The sequence below is a fragment of the Amblyomma americanum genome, chromosome 4, assembly GCF_052857255.1.
Source record: "Amblyomma americanum isolate KBUSLIRL-KWMA chromosome 4, ASM5285725v1, whole genome shotgun sequence".
Taxonomy (NCBI): domain Eukaryota; kingdom Metazoa; phylum Arthropoda; class Arachnida; order Ixodida; family Ixodidae; genus Amblyomma; species Amblyomma americanum.
The window spans coordinates 102775820-102797167 of record NC_135500.1 but is presented as its reverse complement, the minus strand read 5'-3'; the positions used below and the strand labels follow the sequence as shown (position 1 = coordinate 102797167).

The window sequence follows — 21348 nt, the reverse complement described above, 5'->3', positions numbered from 1 at the left end:
TACTTATGCGCTGTCACAGTTATTGCCGGACAACAGTACACTCTGATTGGAGTATATCTTGAGCCAGGCACGCCATTTGATGCTTTGAGACTTGAAGACTTGATAGCAAGGGCGCCCTCTCCGCATATTATTTGCGGAGACTTCAATGCTCATAATGAAATTTGGGGCAGCTCACATACATGTGCCCGAGGTGCCAAGCTTGCAAAACTTCTCTCCAAGCATTCAGTTCAGCCATTAAATGACGGCAGCATCACCTACCTCCGAGGCCCGACGACTACCAGCAGCATCGACGTGACATTTGTCACAAGTTCATTCGCCCACAACTTTGGCTGGTGCACTGATTTGGAGACACGTGGAAGCGACCATTACCCAATCCTCATATCGGCTTTCCATGCGCAGAGGAACCCAAAGAAATTCCTTGTAAAATCTACAGACTGGGCCGCATACAAGGACGCTGTAAGCAGAGGAGTTACTGCGCCAACTCGCAATGAGGAATTAGCATCGACAATTGCGTATTGCCTGAGGGCTAGTACACAACTTACAGCTAAAAATGATAACCTACCTTCAAATGATGACACATTCCAAACGCTTTGCGCTATACGCAGGCGAGCTGAAAGGAAAGCTCTGCGCACAAAAAGCGTCGATGACCTACGTGCATGCCGACGGGCACAACGTCACATTCGACGCTACATGGATAAACTCAGTCGGCAAAAGTGGCGTGACTTTTGTTCTACGCTGGATGTGCGCAAACCAGTAACCAATATTTGGCGGATAGTTAGAGGTATGCGCACGCCACTTCAACAACTCCACCCCTTTGCTGCACTCTCCCTTCACGAACAAAAATCTATAAAAGAAGTCTCAGAAGAATACTGCAAGCTGCTGTCGGCAGGGTCAGGGCATTCGACACTCTCCGCAGATGGTCAAACGGGCATCCCAAAGGCGGCAGTGCCAGCGTTAGACCTGCCTTTCACAATGGAAGAACTATCCACAGCTATCGCGGAGACAAACAAGCACACGTCTCCGGGCCATGATGAGGTGACCTATGACGCCATTGAAAAGCTACCCCACAACTCCCGTCTTCGACTCCTGGAGTATTACAATTCTCCCTGGATGGCTGGTGAGGTCCCCACGGAATGGAAGCTGGCGAAAATCGTGCCCGTTTTGAAACCCTGTAAGCAGCCAACAAGCTACGCATCATTCCGGCCCATTGCCCTACTGAGCTGCGTAGGTAAGCTCATGGAGCGCATGATCTGCAAGCGCATAACTGGGTTCCTAGAAAGCCGAAATGAGCTCCCCCAAGAAATGAACGGGTTCCGTCAAAACAGTTCTGCGACTGACAATATCATCGCCCTCGTCTCATCAATTGAGGAGTACCTTCATGCTGGGTACATCCCAACAGCCGTTTTCCTAGACATCAAGGCCGCTTTTGACTCCGTCTTTCACCATGCAATTCTCGCAGCCTTTGGCAGTCTTGGCCTTGGAGGAAGGCTATACAAGTGGATTGGGCATTATTTAAAAGAACGACAAATTTTTATTACCACTCCAAACGGTCCAACACGCTTTCACGCAGTGGAGAGGGGCGTACCACAGGGAGCGGTGCTCAGCCCTCTCCTGTTCAATATTGTCCTTATTCACATAAGAAGACACCTTCCGCGAGGAGTCCGCATAACAATTTATGCTGATGATATCTGCATCTGGACCGCGTCACGTTCGCTCTATATTACCCAGCAACGTCTTCATAAAGCACTATTGCACATTTCAGTGTACCTGGCTTCTAGAGGTCTTCGTCTCTCGCCAGAAAAGAGTGTTGCAATGGCGTTTACAAGAAAAACGATGATTCGATATCCGCTGCTCCTAGGCGGACGATCGCTGCCATATGTACGATCTCAGCGATTCCTGGGTGTTGTAATCGACTATAATCTGTCATGGTCACCTCAGATCAAAAAACTCCGTGCGAGGATTACTGCAGCATCGCAAGTGTTCAGGTTCATGGCGGGAACAAGGTGGGGTAGCAACTGCCGATCAATGCTTCTGCTTGAAAAAGCCTACGTTGAAGGAACCTTGCGCTACTGTCTACCAGTGCTTCAAAGATTATCTACATCAAGCAATAAGACTCTCAATGCCGCACGGAACAACTGCCTGCGAATATGTCTTGGCCTCCCAAAGGCTTCCTCTGCATCAGGAACAGTAGCGGAGGCAGGATGTCTCCCACTAGAGGTAATTGCCGCCCAGGAAACTATTCGTACCCATCTCCGCCATGTCCTGCAAGGGAAGAAGCACTTCCTACACCGTGTCCACCTAACTCACAGCAACTCTAGCTTTGGCCAGGCAGTGCCGCTCCTGCCCCTTCCTACTATTAATCAGCCTCAGAAACTACTACCTCTGGCCTTTCCTCCATGGACACTCTCTCCTCTAAAGGTGAAGAAGTCTGTTCCAGGTGTGAATGCAAAGAGCCGCATGCCACAGGCAGCACTTCTGCAAGCTACTCTCGCCTACTTAATCGAAGAATATACGCAGCACACCCATATCTTCACCCATGGTTCAACTACTAAAGAAACTTCTTCTTGTGGCCTTTATGTGCCCTCAACAGGCCATGCCCTTTCTTACCGGCTGCAGCGGAGGACCTCCTCTACAACAGCTGAGCTTCACGGCATTAAGGAAGCTGTTTCTTACATCCTGCGCCGAACCGCCGGCCGTTGGGTTATCTTCACCGATTCAAAAGCATCTCTGCAGATCCTGGCCAACCTACTGAAGAAAACGAATCACCAGCCAGTTTCCCTGGACATTGGGTATATCCATCATTTAGCTATTGCCGCAGGCCACTGCATAACATTTCAGTGGGTACCTGCTCACTGTGGCATTATGGCTAATGAAAAAGCAGATGAAGCGGCCCGTAAGGGCCATCAACATCAGAGATACATTCGAAGTTTTCTCACGAAATCGGATGCGTCCCAAATGGCTAAAAGTTTTGCGTACGAAGAAACGTATCGGCTTTGGAGTTTGCCGACACATCAGTACCAATTTCTTCACTCAATCGACGCACATCTTAGATCAAGACTCTCACCCAGAATTCCTCGACAACTCGAAACACTTTATCACCGACTTCGTCTGAATGCTGCATATACAAATGGCCTGCGATACCGTTTTGGACAAATGAACAGTCCGCATTGTGACAACTGTGCTTCGCTAGAAACTGTGGAACATATCCTGCTTGAGTGCCCTGCGTATGCTAACGAGCGTGCGTACTATGAACATTGCATGCAGAAGCTCTGCCCAGTGCCCCTAACAATGGACAAAGTTTTAGGCCCCTTAGCCTGCTTCAGGCAACAGAGACTTGCAATGAACTTTCTTTTTACATATTTAAAAGAGATTGGACATCTCGATAAGCTCTAAATTCACTTCCAGGTTACCTTCATGCATTCTTCTTGCAGTGAACTTCGTCAGCCCATTCGTCGGACTATGCACTCCATCATTCCATAGGTTACATCAATACTCGCCACTGCATCCTTAGTACCCATTTCATGGCTGCATTTTATCTTCGTTTTTTTTTACACCTCTTCCACGCTGCTCTCCTTCAGTCTTTATCTCCCAAATTCCCCTCCCTACGCAGAGTAGCATGCCAGCGATATTGAAACGCCGGCTAAATTCTCTCTTTCTTCATTAAAGAGTCTCTCTCGGGGTGCTCCTGAAAACTGGCAAAAAATCTTGGCTTACCTTTTGGACAAATATGTTATCATGTACCTAATGGTAGAACAGGCGAATTTTGGAAGCTCTTTTTAACTGCTGTGATTTACAGCGAACAGACCAGCAATGTTCTTTTTTTTTTAGGAAGTACTTGTGAGAAGGAATCGCCATAATTTCACCATTTTTGTCGTTGGCTTTATCTTGCGGTTTCATTTTTCAACTTCTTTTTAGCTGCTGATCATCAAGCTTAACTGCTACCAAGAGTCGCGATCGGAGTCCGGTGGAGAGACTGACCAGTTCATCCTTGGAACGTCAGCGACGCAGTGGGCCCCCGAGATCAAGACGGAAGCGAGTCCAGCCGGCCTTTCCGGCCCCCGCAGGCTCATTGCCAACAGTGATGTCCAACTACAGAGATACGCCGGGGCCAGTTGCGCCTAGCTATTGTAACAATATTGTACAGTAAAGAAGACTACGATTCATTTATTAATTTGCGTAGTGTTCACTACTTTTAGAAAGCTAGAAAGCACATAATGATCCTTTAACGGTTTTCGAAATAAATTTATGCTTTTCAGGGGTCTGCTTGTTGGTGGCACATGCTGTAAGGGCGGTGGAGAGCGCTTTATATGAAAAAAAGGCAGCATCCACCTAAGAGAAAGCGCTTCGAAAACAGGGAGTTTACTTATACGCTGCTGTATGGTTTTAACAAGCCCTATTGAGAGCAGCTGTCGGGAGGCTGATATTTGCAGCGCTACCGCCGTGTAGGATGAAATTTTTGTGGACTGTGTCGTAAGGTACGTAACTTGAATGGCGTATACGTCCATGTTGACAAGGCTGGAAACGTGATGACTGTTTCGAATACGCCATGAAGACACACAGATAACAATGTCGAAATGAAGTGTTGCAAGACTTGGAACTGGCGACAAAGGCGCTCACAAAATTCTTGTGAGAAGTTTTGAGAATAAAATAGCGTCCTTCGGTTATCTCTTTATCTTCACAGTTAGCGACTGTGCCAGGCAATCATGCAGGTTTTCGCGGTATGTCTGGAATCAAGCTGTAATGTTGTGTCGACCGAATCTTCACATTATGGTGATATTGGTTTCCTCTCACACACACACATATGGAGACAGTCTCTCCAACTTCACCGTTTAAAGACACTTCATCCGTGGTCATAATGCCAGCTCACTGACAATCGCCCCACTGTTTCCCCGTCGGTATCAGAGCGTACCTGCCTGAAGGGTGCATATTATACACGAATGCCTCACATTCTGCATAGAGGGGAGTTACTGCTGTGTATAGTCGATCTCATCCGCATCTCAACTCTCGCGCGACGTATACTGCGGATACGAGCACTCCCCTGGCGTTGGAACTTCAAGCCATTTATAATGACATTGCTTCCTTTCCGCTCGTTCCAACATTCAATACAGTTCATATTTACACCGAATCCCGCGCCGCCCTTAAACAGGTTAAGGCTGTTCGACGGACATTCCAGATTTCACATTCAATTCATGTGCTCTGCTCTCAGTACCCATGTCCAGTGCGCGTACACTGGATTCGCGGCCATGCCCAGGACCCACATAACATTAAAGCGGATGCTATGACTCATCTTCATACATCAGACGATCCGCCACCTTTCCCTCTTCCCTCAGATCCGTTCCTGTCCCATGTTTCCGATTCCGAAGTTCTGCGCCAGCGAACACGCGCTCTACTTCCTCCGTGTTCGCACCCTCTCCCCCGTAATCTTACTCGGCAGGAGGAGGCATCCGTGCGCCAGATTCGAGCAGGGGTGGCTCTCACAACATCTGTCTGTCATCGGTGGCGTGCCAAAGATCTGCCAGCACCTGACAGGTGCCCTCACTGTAGCGCTGCACCGGAACTTTGTGATGTGCGGCACTTGTGGACGTGTCCAGCGACGGCTGCTATAGAAAAACGGCTCCTCAGGGAGGTGGGCCTGCGGTGGAACCGCGAAAGTGACTACGTGAAGTGGGCTATGAACAACCGTTTCATCAGCAACCTCTGTGACTACCTCAACGCAACGGGTCTTCACTCCTTCTTTTATCTTTCAATCTCGTGCATTCCTTCCCCCATTCCTTTTTTCAACTTATGCCTCATGGCAAACTTCTCGAATAAAAAAAAACATATGGAGACAGCGTGTAGAGTAGCGAAGTTTTTAGGCATATAAAATTTTCTTATTCACGAAGTAAATATCTTCACAGCATTGTCCACGGCGTGGGACGTCAAGATGAGGGTAAGAAGTGTTGAACGGTTTGCTAGTTATTTTTAATAATTTCCTTTACTTAATGACAACCTTCGAGCTTCTCATCACATTGGCCATTTCATCGAGGCCTTGGCTAGCACAGGCAGTTATAATCAATGAGAGGTCGCGGCAGCTCCACTAAAAGGTTAGCGGCGACCTGGTCTCGAAAACGTGCGAGATCAGTTTCGGTTGCTGCGAATTAGGCGTCCAGTGTGATGTCAGCCAAAAACTAGCAAGAGCGCCAAGTAGGGTGACGCTGTGATTGGCTAATCTCAATGTCGCAGATGAAGATAACATTATACGCATGTTGGAGTCACCCCATGCAGCCCTCAAGCCATGCCACACATTTTCTTTTATTTGTGTGAAACGCTTCACGCAATTTTTCGGAATCTACTTATGCTTCGAGGTCTGCGGAAAATGGTTACGGTGACCTTTTAGGGCAAAAACACTACTTGACAACGCAAGAATCTTATGGCGTCCATAGCCTTGAGGGTGCATGAAAAAAACAAATATTGCCGCCACTGGATTTCGAACCCTTGGTGGGGCGAACAGCTCAGCTTCGCTGGCCAATTCACGAGAACACTGTGCTATCGCCGCAGCCGATCACTGCGTGTGTTAAGGAAGGAAGGAAGGAAGGAAGGCCTCAGACGTTGCTGGCACATACCCACTACGGGGGAGTGGCCAAGACACAGGCGGTTAATTACTGGATACAGGAAAGTTTTGACGGGAAAAGCAGTGGCAATAGTATGTAGTCTGATAGATTGGAAGAGGGAAGGAAAGGGATGCAGTTAACTTGGAGATCGAAGACGGGACAATTGCTTAATGTGCATAATAGTACGCAATGCCTGTAATGTTGCAATGTCGTACTGACTGAGAGCGGGAAAGAGAAATTAGAATGGGAGTCGCTGCGTTTCTTGAAGAAAATTTTGCACAGCAGAGCGCACACTCCTGTCGCTTCGGCCAAGCAAAGAAGCGCCAATGGAAAGAACAACCGCGGAAGACACAGGCAAGCCCAGTTGATGAAATGGAATTTGCAAAAGACGCTTCCTCAAATGAGAAAAGCGGCGGCAGAACAGCAGGAAGTGATCTATTGTCTCAGGTTCGGCACAAAAAGGGCACAGTGGGGAAGCTGCCAGGCCAGATCTGAGAAGGTAGAAATTTAGAAGGGGAACCCGGCAATGCAAGCGCGTGAAAGAGACCTCTAGTCTGCGTGAGCGCCAGTCGTTGCTACTCCAAGGATGCAGAAGATGCTGATATTCGGGAGATGATGTAAGAGCCGAGGCAGCAAATTACTGAAATATTGTGTAGCTGCGAAACCTCACCGCAGCTGTATATGCACACGATGGCAGGACAGCAACAATTGGGCCGCTGAGAGAGGCTCTTGCTAAGGAATCTGCAACCTCATTTAAGTGGAAGCCCATGTGACCTGGTACCCAAAGCAACATTAGCGAATTTAGATGGAGAGGAATCAGGAACCTAAAGAGGCGTAATGGCCGAGAGTCAGTGGGTGAGGATAAGGAAGAGCAAATGGACAGAGAGTCTGTCATAACCACGACCTGGGAAACGGTAGATTCTAATTTTCGTAAGGCTAAGATTACTGCTAATAATTCAGCCAGAAAAATTGGAGTGAAGTCAGGAAGACGGAGAGAAAAAGACCAATCCAGTGAAGGTGAAAAAATTCCCACACCTGCCTTTTCGCGATCCTGCGAGGCATCGGTAGCAATAAGAACATGAGAAGGAAAGGACCTTAGGTGGTCCTGCAATAGACCCTGAAGAAGCGGGAAGGGCTGCAGCTTTGCATTCGATGGGAAAATGTCATCGAATTCAATCTAGACAGATGAGGAGTTGTTATATATTTGGCGAACATCTGTGAAATGAATATTTATGCGATCAAGGAGGGACTGCACGTAACATACCTGAGGGGTATGAAATCGAGACCAGGCAGCACTAAAAGAGGCGGAAGGTTGACTAAGAAATATTATACTGGAAGCGTGAAGAGGGGAGTCGCACAATTTAAAAAATGTTTGAAATGTTAAAAGGCGAAACCTAGCTGATAACAAGGGCATTCGCGCCTCAAGGTGCAGAACAGCATTGGCGACATATTTTGGAAGCCCCAGACAAAGGCGCAACGCCTCACGCTCCAAAAGCACAAGAGGGCGAAGTTTATAGGCAGGAGCTCCTGAGAATAAAACACACCCGAACTCCAAAATTGGGCGGACGTACATTTTATAAATCATCAGAAGCGTATGCCTTCTCATGCCTGACCTAGCACAACAAAGCCTGCGCAGGATGCCAATGGCCCGAACTCCTTTTGCAGAAACTTGCTCAATATGTGCCCGCCAGGAGAGAGTAGAGTCGTATAGTACACCGAGATACTTCGCCGTCTGAACTTGAGGTATTATGTTATTTCTATAGACCAGGGAGATAATTACAGGAGCAGAAACTGGAAATACTAACAATGCGCATTTCTTCACACTAAGGGACAGATGAATTCTTCCTAGCCAGTTGTCAAGAACATTGAGGTAATTTTGCGGGGTTCGATAAAGAGTGTGAATGTCACCTGCTGATGCAAAAAATGCAATATCGTCGGCTTACACATAAGTTTTCACTTTTTGAATGCATGGAATTGAGCTTAGAAAAATGTTAAAAAGAACAGGTGAGAGAACTGATCCTGAGAGAACACCTCTTGTCTGTGGAAATCTCCTTGAGGAAACACCATTTTGGCAGCAGTAAAGTTCTCTATTTTCCAAAAAAACAGCAATCCAGGCTACAAAATAGCTTGGGAAGTTGAGTTCCTGTAATCTTAGTAATAGAGTCGAGTGCTCCAGGCTGTCGTATGCTTTACTGACATCCAAGGTGACAAGCGCAGCAAACGTTTTGCTATTGCGAGCTAATTTAATACGACTTTCAAGGTCAGTATGAGCACACCAAATGGAACAACCCGGCCTGAAACCAATTTGACATGGATTCAATACAGCATTTTCTGAAATGAATGACGACACGGCTGAGAAGGACCCTTTCCACCAATTTCACTAGGTTCGATGTTAACGAAATAGGGCGTATATTGTCTAAAGTTAAGCCCTCCTCTTGCTTTTTAAGCAATGGAACTATTTCAGCAAGACGCCACTCATGCAATATCCAAGAACCTTTAATAGAATGGTTAATTAGAGCCAACAGGTCTGCGGGAGATTCATTGAACAAAATTTTGATCATAGATGAAGTAACCTTATTGGGGTCAAGAGCCGCTGGGGATAAGCGCAGAACAATTTGCGAGAGCTCAGTGCATAGAGATCTCAGTGAAATCACTTGAGGTGCATGTGAATATAGTAGGAGAAGGTAAAGCAGATGTAAAGCGAAGCTCTAGGCCACACGCAATATCCTCTAATGCCTTTGCGATGTCAGCAGGGGACTGAACGAGGGATTCAATGTTGGCAGCCGGAGCAATCACCTTGTTGCGCCTCATGAAATTAAAGAAAGCTCGTTTACTTCCTGATTGGGAAAGGAAATCATAATGATTTGTATTATACTCCTCCTTTGCACGGGCGACAGTGCGCTTAAATGTTGCTGCAACATACTTATATTCCAGCCAATTTTTTGGGCATTGATTGATGAGAAGTTTCTTCCAACCTGCTTTCCGTCGTCTATATGCACGCGTGCACTCAGAATTCCACCAACTGTTCGCGATTGCACCCTTTGTTCTCTTAACCAAAAATTCAGACTTTTGCCTTGCATGATCCAGTACTGAACATAGATGTGCAGCCTTGCTTTCGGCACTTCTCTGAGCGCGAGTGTCTGGAGTGATTTGGAGGGCTGATTTTAGCGTGTCTTTAAAGCAATTGTAATTTATTAACGTGCGCTGATGTCACTCAGGAAGAGTTAATTTACACGCAAACTTGAAACTAATCGGTAGATGATCACTGTTTGTTGCACAGTCAACAGGCGCCCAAGACATAACATAGACTCCTGGGGAGGAAAAAGTTAAATTTAAGGCAGAGTGGCATTGACTGCGAACAAACGTAGGCAATCCGGAATTGTTGCAGATCAACTTGTTGCCAGAAGCCCAATCAAATAGTCTAGAACCAAAGCTGTCTGTTTTAAACCCCCAAGTCACATGGTGCGAATTGAAGTCGCCAAGTAATAGAACCTTAGATAGGCTACTAGACATGAGTGAGTGAAGAGGCCGAGTGTCACGCACACCAGACGGGAAATATGCATTAGCTACCGTGAAGGGCTGTTGACCTGGGACACTGAGGTCAACCGCAAGGATTTCACCTTCATTGTCCGCATACTGAAAAGAAATGAATGCCCTGTGGCAAAACTTTGTAGATATGAGCACTAACAACCCTTCCCCTCGTGATGACCGGTCAAGCCGGAACGGATGGTAAGCCTTGAAATGATAATTGAAATTTGAAGTTAGCCATGTTTCCTGTAAAGCAACTAAATCCGGTAGAAGCTGATTGCATAGACAATTTAAAACTGTTGAAGCTGAGAATATAGATCGACAATTCCACTGGAGTACACTTAAGAACTCTATCTTGGCGGAAGTGCCGCAGCCGTGACTGCCTTTTCTAGAATCCTGGTCTTAGTGTTTTGACTTGCGTTACTTTTCTTTGTCTTTGACTGGGGGCAAGATGGACCTGCAATATTCAGAGGAGACCCACTTCGTTTCTGGGCGCGGAGATCAGACTCCATATCCATACAATCCATAGAGGATGCGTCCATAACGCTATTCCAAGGAGAGGCCTGAGAGGTCTTTTGTTTCTCACATTGTTTTTGGCCCTGTGGAGCGGAATCGATTACTACAGAAGGAGGGGTAGCTTCCGAAGCCAAAGAAGACAAGAGCGGAGCGGTGGACACCTGCAGAAGATTGGTCATCTGAGCAGCTATGACCTGCGAAATGCACGTGGACACGGTTTCCATAATGCGACCCATTGCATTTGCCACAGCTTTCTCAACTGCCGCTGTAATAGCCGGGGACCAACTAGAATCCATTATGGGTGGGCATTTGGCGGCCACACTAGAGTAGGCTGAGGCTCTCTCCTTGACTGCGGCAAAAGCCTCCCTCCGCGTGCACCTGCGCTTGTCTATAAGCTCGAGCACCTGAACTTCTTGTGCTCGTGCAGGACAGTCAGGCGAATCAGCAGGGTGAGCACCGCTACACAAACAACATTTCTCTTGCTGTTCAAGACATTCCTCTCTGCAATGACGTTCCCCACAGGAACAGCAGCCTAAGGCCGATTTGCAGGCTGTGGCCAAATCACCAGCAGTTTTGACACTGAAGGGGCCGAGAGTTAAAGGCATTTACTCTAAATACCAATGGCCACACCTTAATCTCTGACGGGCAAAATATTCCTGCAAATGTGGCAATGACGGACTCCGTAGGAACACACACACGATCTTCTTCTGCTTAGTAAGAATAGACACAATCTGTGCACGGCACATCGTCGTCTTCATCAACTTCCCTCTGCGGCGCGAACAGATCTGATCAGTTTAACTTCGATAAGAGCTCCATAATCATCATCCGCCTGACTACGACCACTGCAGGGCAAAGGCCTCTCCCATGTCTCTCCAATTAACCCTGTCCTTTGCCAGCTACGCCCACCCTACACCTGCAAACTTCCTAATCTCATCCGCCCACCTAACCTTCTTCCACTGCTGCTACGCTTGCCTTCTCTTGGAATCCACTACGTTACCCTTAAGGACCAGCGGTTATCTCGCCTTGGCATCACATGCCCTGCCCAAGCCCATTTCTTCCTCTTTGTTTCGACTAGGATGCCATTAACCCGCGTTTGTTCGCTCACCCATCCTGCCCGCTTCCGGTCTCTTTACATTATACCTATAATTCCTTTTTCCATGGCTCGCTGCGTTATCGTTAACTTAAGCTGAACTATTTTCGCTAGCCTCCACGTTTCTGTCCCACAGGTGAGTACCGGTAAGATACAGCGGTTATGTATGCTTTTCTCTTGAGGGATATTGGTGATCAGCTATTCATGATCTAAGATAACCTGCCATATGCACTCCGCCCCATTCTTATCCTTCTGGTTATTTCCCTCTCATGACCCGGATCAGCTGTCGCTACCTTTACCACTTCCAGAACCTCGCTTGCAATTGTGAACTGCTGTTCTCTTGCTAGGCTGTTGAACATTACTTCGGTTTTCTGCATGTTCATTTTTAGACCCACCGTTCTGCTCTGTCTGGGTAAGTTATTGGTCATGCTTTGCAATTCATCTCCTGTGTGATTTAGCAAGGCTTGTCGTCAGCGAACCGAAGATTATTTAGGTAGTCTCCACTAACTCTTATCCCCAACTGTTCCCAATTCTGGCCTCGGAATACCTCCTGTAAACAGGCGCTGAATAACATTGGCGAGATCGTATTTCCTTGCCTGACGCCCTTCCTTATTTGATTTTTACTGCTAACTTTATTTAGTTATTTATTTATTTATTTATTTGTTTGTTTGTTCCTCAAAGGTCCACGAGAGACATTACATGAGGGGTGGGCTGAGAAGACAATTAGCATGAATACAGATGATGTTCGAGGGCGGTTTTGAACCTCCTGTAGTCGATGATGGTTGCCACTTCAGATGGAAGGTCATTCCAGTCTCGGGCTGTTTTCAGGAAAAAAGACTGGTGATATGTTTCGGTGCGGGATTTCAGAGGGTAGACAGTGTTAGGGTGAGAATTACGGGAAATACGATGAGCGCGTGTGATAGGAATAACTTCGTGATTAAAGGTGTGGAAAAATTTATGATATAAGGAAACACGGGCGATCTTGCGACGACAGGCCAATGTGGGGAGATTATGCTGAGACTTTAGTGCGGAAACGCTAGTGTGGTGTGAAAAATTAGAACAAACAAATCTTGCAGCGCGATTCTGCACTGATACGAGTGTTTCAATCAGGTTAGCAAAGTTAGGATCATAGGTGGAGCATGAAAACTCCAATTTCGACCGTACAAATGTTAAGAAAGCAAGCAATTTAATGGAACGCGGTGCTAAGGGAAGGTTACGGCGCAGGTACCCTAAAACTTGATTAGCTGAATTCGTTACATGGTGGGCGTGTTGTGACCAGGTTAGATTTTTACTTAAACGAATATCGAGGTATTTATAAGAATCTACAGAATTAATGGGAAGGTTGTTAATTCTATAAATTGCATCCGGGTGGTTGCGCCGGTGGTGAAATGAAAGAAGGGAAGTTTTAGCAGAATTTAATGACATTAGCCAGGTTTTACACCACTCTTGTACGCGTAGTAGGTCTTCTTGAAGGATGGTAATGTCGGACTAAATGACTATTGGGGGATAGATGACACAATCGTCAGCAAATAGGCGTATGTTAGAAGCGATGTTAGAGGGCAAATCATTTATATAAATAAGAAATAGAACGGGGCCTAAGACAGATCCTTGCGGAACACCAGACAGAACAGTACAAAGTGATGACAAATGAGAATTAGCGTGCACGAATTGAAAACGGTCCCTTAAGAAAGCACGGATCCAATCCAGAACCAAAGGATGAAGTTATAGGCATGAAAGTTTATAGGTGAGGCGTGCATGAGGAACTTTATCAAACGCTTTTTCAAAATCAATGAAGGACTTTGGTAGCTTTGCAGTTGCTACATATACCTTTTAGTATGTTGACATAAGGCTCTGAGCTACCTCAACGGCTGGTCCGTTTACATGTCTACGCCTGATGGAGAGACTACCCGTCATCAGGTTTGCCGAGGAGTTCCCCAGGGAGGAGTTCTCAGCCCAACCCTATTTAACATGGCACTGATTGGACTGGTGAGTAAACTTCCCATTCACATTCACACCAGTGCCTATGCTGATAACATCTGCATCTGGGCTTCGGCTTCGACACGTCCGCAAATGCGCGCTAGATTACAACGTGCCGTTTCGTCTACTTCATGGTACCTACGACGTCAGGGTTTGCACTTAGCAAATCTAAATTGTGCTGTGGTCGCATTCTCGCGCCAATCTGTCTGCCGCTACCCGGTAACACTTCAAGGGCTTTCAATACCATATGTGTCCCACCACAGATTTTTGGGCGTTAACATTGACCGCGATCTGTCATGGTCGAGGCATACAAATATGCTAAAGAAAAGACTTTTTTGCCATGTTCTTCGCTTCGTAGCAGGCATTACATGGGGCCGAAAGGAGCGCTCCTTGCTAATACTTTACTATACTTTCTTTATAGGCTACATTCGTTACAGCCTTCCTGTATTCTCGACCATGAGCATTTCCTGCTTGCGGACATTAGAGAGTGTCCTAGCACAGGCGCTCAAGGTATGCCTCGGGTTACCACGTTGTGCCTCGAACAAACCACAATTGAGGAATCTCATGCGTGCCCAATATCGATCTACTTGTCACGCGAACCACTTCGTGTATATTTACGCGCGCTTACACTGCACCGCTGTCACCCGCTGACGGAGATGCTTGATGAGCGACCGGACCGCAGTTTTGCACGTGCACTACGCTTCCATGGGTCCGAATTTCCATCAGACAATGCTCTGCCGGATCATCCCTTGCAGCTACCATGGGTGATGGCTCATTTTTCAGTATGCCTGCATATACCTGGCATAATCCAAAAATCTGTGATGCTGGTTATCGGACTGAAGAAACTTGCTCTTGCCTACATCTGGTCAGGATACCAAAACTGTGTGCACGTATACACGGATGGATCTGCGTCACCAAAGGCATCAACAGCAGCTTTCGCAATTCCCGCTCAACAGACGACCCGCAGATTCATTTTAATACACAAGTCTACTTCAACCGCTGCAGAGCTTGCGGGCTTTCGGGAAGCCATTCGCCACACCTGCGGAGAACCGCCTCAAGAGTGGTGCATTTTCAGTGACTCTAAACCTGCGCTAGAAATTTTGGGATGCTTCCTATGCCACGCCGCCTACCATTCTCTGGCTTTGAAATCATTAGTCTCCTGTCATTTTCTTAGGAAAAAGGCCAACGTATAGTGTTTCAGTGGATCCCTGGACACTTCGAATTCGATGGAAATGAGACCGCCGACGCTGAAGCAAGGAGCGCCTCCAGCAGTGGGCCGCGTACAGCTTTGCCGTTCTCTATACAGGACACCACTTGTCTCCTTTCGAAATCAATGAGGAGCGCGACAGCTAGGTACTTGGCCCTGCCAGACACTCGACACATACGCCTTAAACGGCTTGAACCGGCGATGACCTTTTCTTTTCATTGCGGAATACCACGCCCTATTGCATGCGTAATCCATCGACTGCGTTTAAACGTCGCCTTCACGCACAAATACTTGCATTTAATAGGACAAGCGGACTCCCCGGACTGTACCACAAGTGGCGTGCAAGAGACGACAGAACATGTTTTAGTGGTGTGTCCAGCATATGCACATGAAAGACTCGTGCTTGCATCCGTTTTGAAGTCTGTGGATACAAGGCCCCTCTCGGAGGATTTGATCCTCGGCGCTGAGCCAGATAGTTTGAAAACTGTACAGGCGACGCGATCGCTCTGACGCTTTTTAAGCGACACGGACCTTGCTTCGCGTTTGTGATGTTAGAAAGTGTGCCTTTTTATTTTCTATTTTTTATTTCTTATTTATTTTTTCATCTGCCTCTTCCCATCATCATCACCCCCCATCGTGACCCTCTTTTTTCTCCTCTTCCCTTTCCCCAGTGCAGAGTAGCAGGCCAGATATTTTTCAGGCCAACCTTTCTGCCTTTCAAGTCAATAAACCCTCTCTCTCTTGACATAAGGCTCTTCTACACCCTGATTCCGCAATGTCTGTATGACTGCTGAGGTTTCCACTAAGTCCAATGATTTCTCGTAGTCAATGAAGACTACATATAGCTGTTGGTTATACTCTGCGCATTTCTGTATCACTTGATTGATAGTGTGAATACGATCTATTGTGTAATATCCTTTACGAAAACCTGCCTGATCATTTGGCTGATTATCTTCTAAGGTTGCCCTGACTCTATTAGCGATTACCTTAGTAAATACCTTCTACGCAATAGGCAGTAGCCTGGTCGGTCTGATTTTTCAAGTCCTTGGCCTCTACTTTCTTAGGAATTAAGGTAATGGTTGCGTTTTTCCAGGCTTCTGGTACGGTCGAGGTCATTACGCATTGTGTATAGAGGGTGGCTAGTTTTTCTAGCATAATTTTCCTACCGTCCTTCGATAGATCTGCTGTTACCTGATCCTCACCAGCTGCTTTTCCTCTTTGCATTGTTTTTAAGGCTTTCTTTCCTCTTACGTTACTGGCGGGATGACGCATTGCTGTGCGCAACTGTCTGTCTCGCGCTATTGTTGGTCTCATGAACGCTCTGATTACATTGAGTACTTTATAAATTTGTGTAGACTTTTTCGGCTACTTTAAATACCTTGTTCATATTGCAAATAGCATTGCCGTCCTTTTCCCTTAAAAAATACATCTTAGTTTTACATATGCCTAGTTCCCTCTTTACCGCTTTCAGGCTACCTCCGTTCTTTATTGCATGCTGGACTCTCTCCATATTGAATTTCCTTACGGTGGGTATCCCGCTTGCGCTTATTTATTAACTTCAATAACTCTACTAAGTCTATCCTGTCTGTAGAATTAGGCGCCCTCATGCTTTGGCGTTTCTTAATCAGATCTTTCGTCTTCTGAGATAGCTTGCCGGCATCCTGTCTAACCATCCTGCTACCTACTTCTACTGCGCACTCCGTAATGATAGCTCTCAGATTATTGTTCACTGTATGGATATTAAGACTCTTCCTCAGTTAAAGCAAAATACCTGTTCTGCAGCGATATCTTGAATTTCTCTATTTTCGCTCTTACCGCTAATTCGTTAATAAACCTCCTCTTCACTAGCTTCTTCCGTTCCCTCTTCAAGCGCAAGCTAATTCGAGACCTTACCATTGTGTGGTCGCTACGGCCCACCTTTCCGAGGACGTCCACATCCTGAGCAATGCCAGGTTGAGCGCATAGTATGAAGTCTATTTCATTTTCAGCCTCACCCTTAGGGCTCTTCCAGGTCCACTTCCTGTTCTCTCGTTTGCAGAAGAAGGTATTGACGATCTGTAAATTATTTCTATCTGCGAACTCTACTAATAACTCTCTCCTGCTTCACGTAGAACCTATCCCACAGTCGCCTACCTCCTGATCTCCAGCCTGCTTCTTGTCCACCTTCGCATCATGGCCTATCATCATGGCCTATTTCACGCCTTCACAGAAACTTTCAACGGCCTGGTCATCATGGCATGGATGTAGGTGCGTAGGTCTGCACCACCTTCAGCTTGTACCTCCTATTGAGCCTAATTACGATAGCTGCCACCCTGTCGTTAAAACTATACAGCTCCTCTGAGTTGTCAGCTGTGTCCTGATTAATGAGAAATCCCACACCTAGTTCTTGTCTATCCGCTAATCCGCGATAGCGTAGTATGTTCCCGTCCTTTAGTAATGTACACGCCTCACCTGTTTTTCTAATGAGCCCTATTACAACCAATTTAATGCCCGCTAGTTCGTCGAATAGCACTGCTAGGCTATCCTCACTAGATAAGGTTCTAGCGTTCAATGTTGCAAGGCTCAGATTCTAATTGCGGCCTGTGCGGGGCTTGAGATTCTTTGCACCCTCCGCTGCGTCACATGTCTGACCGCCGCCTTGGTCAGTTGTTCCGCAGCCGCTGGGCACTGGGGGCTGAGGGTTAATCGGTTTGTTCATGGAAGATTGTGGCCAAGTACTGCACCAGGGTGGCCAAATCCTGCTCTGGTGAGGGAGTGCGCTGTCGGTTCTGGTCACCGAGCTCAGGCCGCACCCCAGGCCTGGTTGTATGTACAATTACATTCGACACAGGGAGTTTTTTTTTTCAAACCTGGTGGAGTAATGCGTGGCACCAGGATTCGAGCCCCGGTCGTCTTGCACGCGAGGCGGATGCTCCACCTTTGCGCCATCGCTGCATCTAACCGTCGCTGCATCTAAGCTTAACCTGAGTCTAATATCGTAGGCAGACGTCTCGACGACCCAGTAAACCAAAACCATGTGCCAACCAGGCTAAACACAAGCTTTCGCAGGTATATTCTGTTTAACTACGTTAAAGGAGTACCACTTTCTTTATCCGGACATCCGCACGCCACATTCCTGTTTACTTAGGTTATTACGATTGCGTGTGGCGCAGTGTAATATTCTGGCGCGCACTATGTTTGGTGTCATCCTTCTCTCTATTGAAAAGGTGGAATATCTCCAAAGCAATCTTGGTTGTATACACAAAGACATAGGGAAACATTGCTCGTGTGTGAATGTCCCTGCAAAGAATCCCAAATGGTAGAAATTATCCGGGGTTCTCCACTTTTGCGCCCCTCATAGCCTGTGCCGCTTTGGGTCGTTAATTTGCATAAAACCAAACCAAAACCAAGCTAAAACTAATTATTCTTTGAGCAACTGACGTCTGTTGCAGGGGAATAACACAGATAATTATAACGCCATGTTGTGAGAGGAAGTCTAGATTGCCTTCCTGGTTTCTTTGCTTTTCTAAACATTATTTAAAATGAAAGCAACGGTATTACAATGTCCACGTAAAAGTCAGAAAGCGGTTATATTTTATCAAATATTATTATTACACAGAATAACTGTACCCCAGCCCACGCAGCCCTCAAGAAACGCCACGCAATTTTCGTTTCTATTTTGCAAAACGCTGCACGCAATTCTTATGAAATTCACTAGTGTTTCGAGCACGGACTGTTGGGCGAGTTGGTGCATTGAAAGCACGTACAAGCGCACAACAAACACAAACACACGAAGAAAGAGACTGAGACACCACGAGCGCTTTTTGCGCTCGTGGTTTTTGCGCTCGTGGTGTCTCAGTCTCTTTCTTCGTTTGTTTGTGTTTTTGTGCGCTTGTACGTGTTTGCGGTGCTTCGATGTCTGCACAAAATCATTACGGCGACAATTTAGTGGGAAGTCACTACTTCATGAGTCAAACCCAACCGAAAGTCATGCGGTGTTCCTGTCTTTGAGGGTGCAGACATAAATAAATATTGCCGCGAATGAGTTTTGAAACCTCGGCGGCGCGAACAGATAAGCTTCGCTGGCCAGTGCACGAAAGCGCTATGCTATCGCCGCATCCAATCACGCCTCGTGTTACACGGCAACACACACTCGTGCTGTGCATTGCACGTCGTCGTCTTCATCGACTAATACTGCTATCGAACTAATACCGTCGCCAGACGCGCTGACAACCCATCAAAGCAAAACTATGATCCAACCACGCTAAACACATGCTTTCTCATGTCTGCTGGGTTTAACTACGTTAAAACCCTACTAATGTTTTTGCAGGACTCCGCGTAAATGCTGATGGGCATATTGAGGTGCTTGGCACCGTTGTAACGGCCTGGATAGAGACGGTTTTGAAAGGAAGACCTTATGTTTTTCAGCAAAAATAGGCACCCGCCCTACACAGCCCTCGTTACCCAGGAGTGGCTGGCCGAGAAGTTTAACGACCATGTCACTCCTAACACGTGGACGCGTAGTTGGCCAGATTTAAGTCGCCTGCCACCAGCCTGTGTCTGCTGTGGTTTTAGTATAGTTGCATTCTTTCTGACTAGGCTGAGCGCCCACCTTGTTGGTACAAAAGGGACAAATGAGCGAAGTTAGTCGAAGGGCACAGCAGCAGCCACACCACGCTGAGATATAATTGGAACAAAAGAAAGAAATAAAATGTGTTATTTTTGTGCGAAATTCATCACTGACATGCCCGCCTCTTTAATGCGCGCAAGTCACATGGACGGAATAAATACGTGAGAAACTTTTTGTGTAAAAAGATAGCATAACATTTCCTTTTGGATTCACCAAGACGCTGTGTACCGGTTTAGCTGGCCTTCTAAAAAAGTCGTCTGTGGCTTTAGTCCAATGCAGTCTGACTCCCTCAACGAGAGTCCCTGGAACGTCTGAAACGGATTCCCGATGACTATGTCAGGTTTGACTAGCTGACCATCCTGAATGAGGCAACATGAGTGCTGTCTAAGGAGTCACACACTCGTGCAGCCATGGAAGGTGATGAAGCTTTATGCTCAAAGGGAATCACGGCGTCAGTTTTTAAAGGCATCATCCATGTGACAAATTATGTTTGTCCGAAAGAAGCCACTAAGCATTCTTTTCTTTCTTAGACTGAAGCTTAAGTGTGGACTCTTTCTTGTCCGTCGCTAAAGCTTGTCGGAAAAAATTGCTGACCCGCTACTAAGGAACAAGCAAGCCGTTACGCCGCATAATGAATGTGACTTTTGAAGTCCTTCCGGACGGTACAGTCCTGTCTCCGCGTCGTCGACCCCACCCAGTGATAGGGCATGCATTCTGCATGACGCAGTAGTTCGCGCATGCCTCCTTTCTGTATTTAGAGCAAAGCTCTTAGGCGCCTTTTTCTGCGTTCCCCGTCGCAGCCGTCGCAGCCGTCGTAGTCGCCGTTGTCCAAGGAGCAGAGCGAAACACCACCTGGAAACACCTGCCTTTTTTGTTGGCTTCTCTCGCCTATTCTTTTTTTTAGTCTTTGTTTATTGTACAGCCGTCCTGTAGTGCGACGGCCGCCGGTGCTTTCGCGCTTTGGTTTTCCGGAAGAGGGCAATAATGCCTCCTGATGCCCTTAGGTGGCATATTAAAGCAAGTAAATTGTCTTCCTGCCTTCCATGACAATTACTTTTTTGTCATTTCTGCGCGCATTTTATAGAGACAGAGCCATCGCTGCTTCAAGCTCGAGTAACATTCGTGTTATTGCAATTTATTTTCAAGCCGCAATTGCCCTGATTTTATTTCAAATCCGCACGTGCGCTCTTTTCTAAAAGTTCGCTCCTCCTGCAGCCATAGTAAACGTCGCTTTGGAGTGATAATTCGATGCTCTGGTCTCGGAGCGCAGTCGTAACGTGCACTTTTGGCTCCATTACCCCTCGTACAGACAAAGAACGGGATCCTATTTGCCGCTGGCACTGCCGCCTCCATTGACTCTGCGAATTTCCAGAACGCCGTAAAATAAAAAAAAAATCCGCCATCCCGTCTATTTACCAGGCCTTAGTACTCTGAGTGTGCAGATTTGAAGTTAATTTCATTTTCCTTTTCCTATTCCCCCTTAACAAGACCTCCCAGTAAGATCCATATCAATAAATATTACTTACCGACCGATTCTTTTCACGCTTAATGGTCCCGATTTCAATTCCAATATGTTCTTCCAGCCCCAGCAGCCGCCGCTGCCTTTTTTTTTATCGAAGTCTGCAGAAAACACTGCAATTGCATTTTCCCAAGCGTTCCACTCGTGCTAGAGAAATGGGCAGGGCGGTGTGCCCACCTCGAATCTCCCGCCAGGCGCTGTGGTGGTTAGCGTCCTCTTTACGAGGCTTGAGCGAGAAGAGCGCCAGGCGACAGCGGCGGCCTCGCACGGCGGTCTTGGTGGATCGATTTGAACGTCGGAGCCGCCAGAGGA

General features: G+C 46.9%; 1 protein-coding gene across 3 annotated transcripts in view; it reads left to right on the top strand.

The window, feature by feature from the left end:
• Positions 1–4166, top strand: part of LOC144128187 (alpha-(1,3)-fucosyltransferase C-like) — a 94075-nt gene extending 89909 nt beyond the window's left edge. For 2 of the 3 annotated variants that reach the window (XM_077661335.1, XM_077661333.1), the window contains one exon: positions 3916–4145. In XM_077661335.1, the coding sequence (XP_077517461.1) occupies positions 3916–4122 (207 nt within the window). In that variant the 3' untranslated portion in view covers positions 4123–4145. Of the gene's footprint in view, positions 1–3915 lie in introns of all 3 variants that reach the window. The other variant, XM_077661334.1, reaches the window with a different exon arrangement.
• The last annotated feature ends 17182 nt before the right edge of the window (positions 4167–21348 follow it).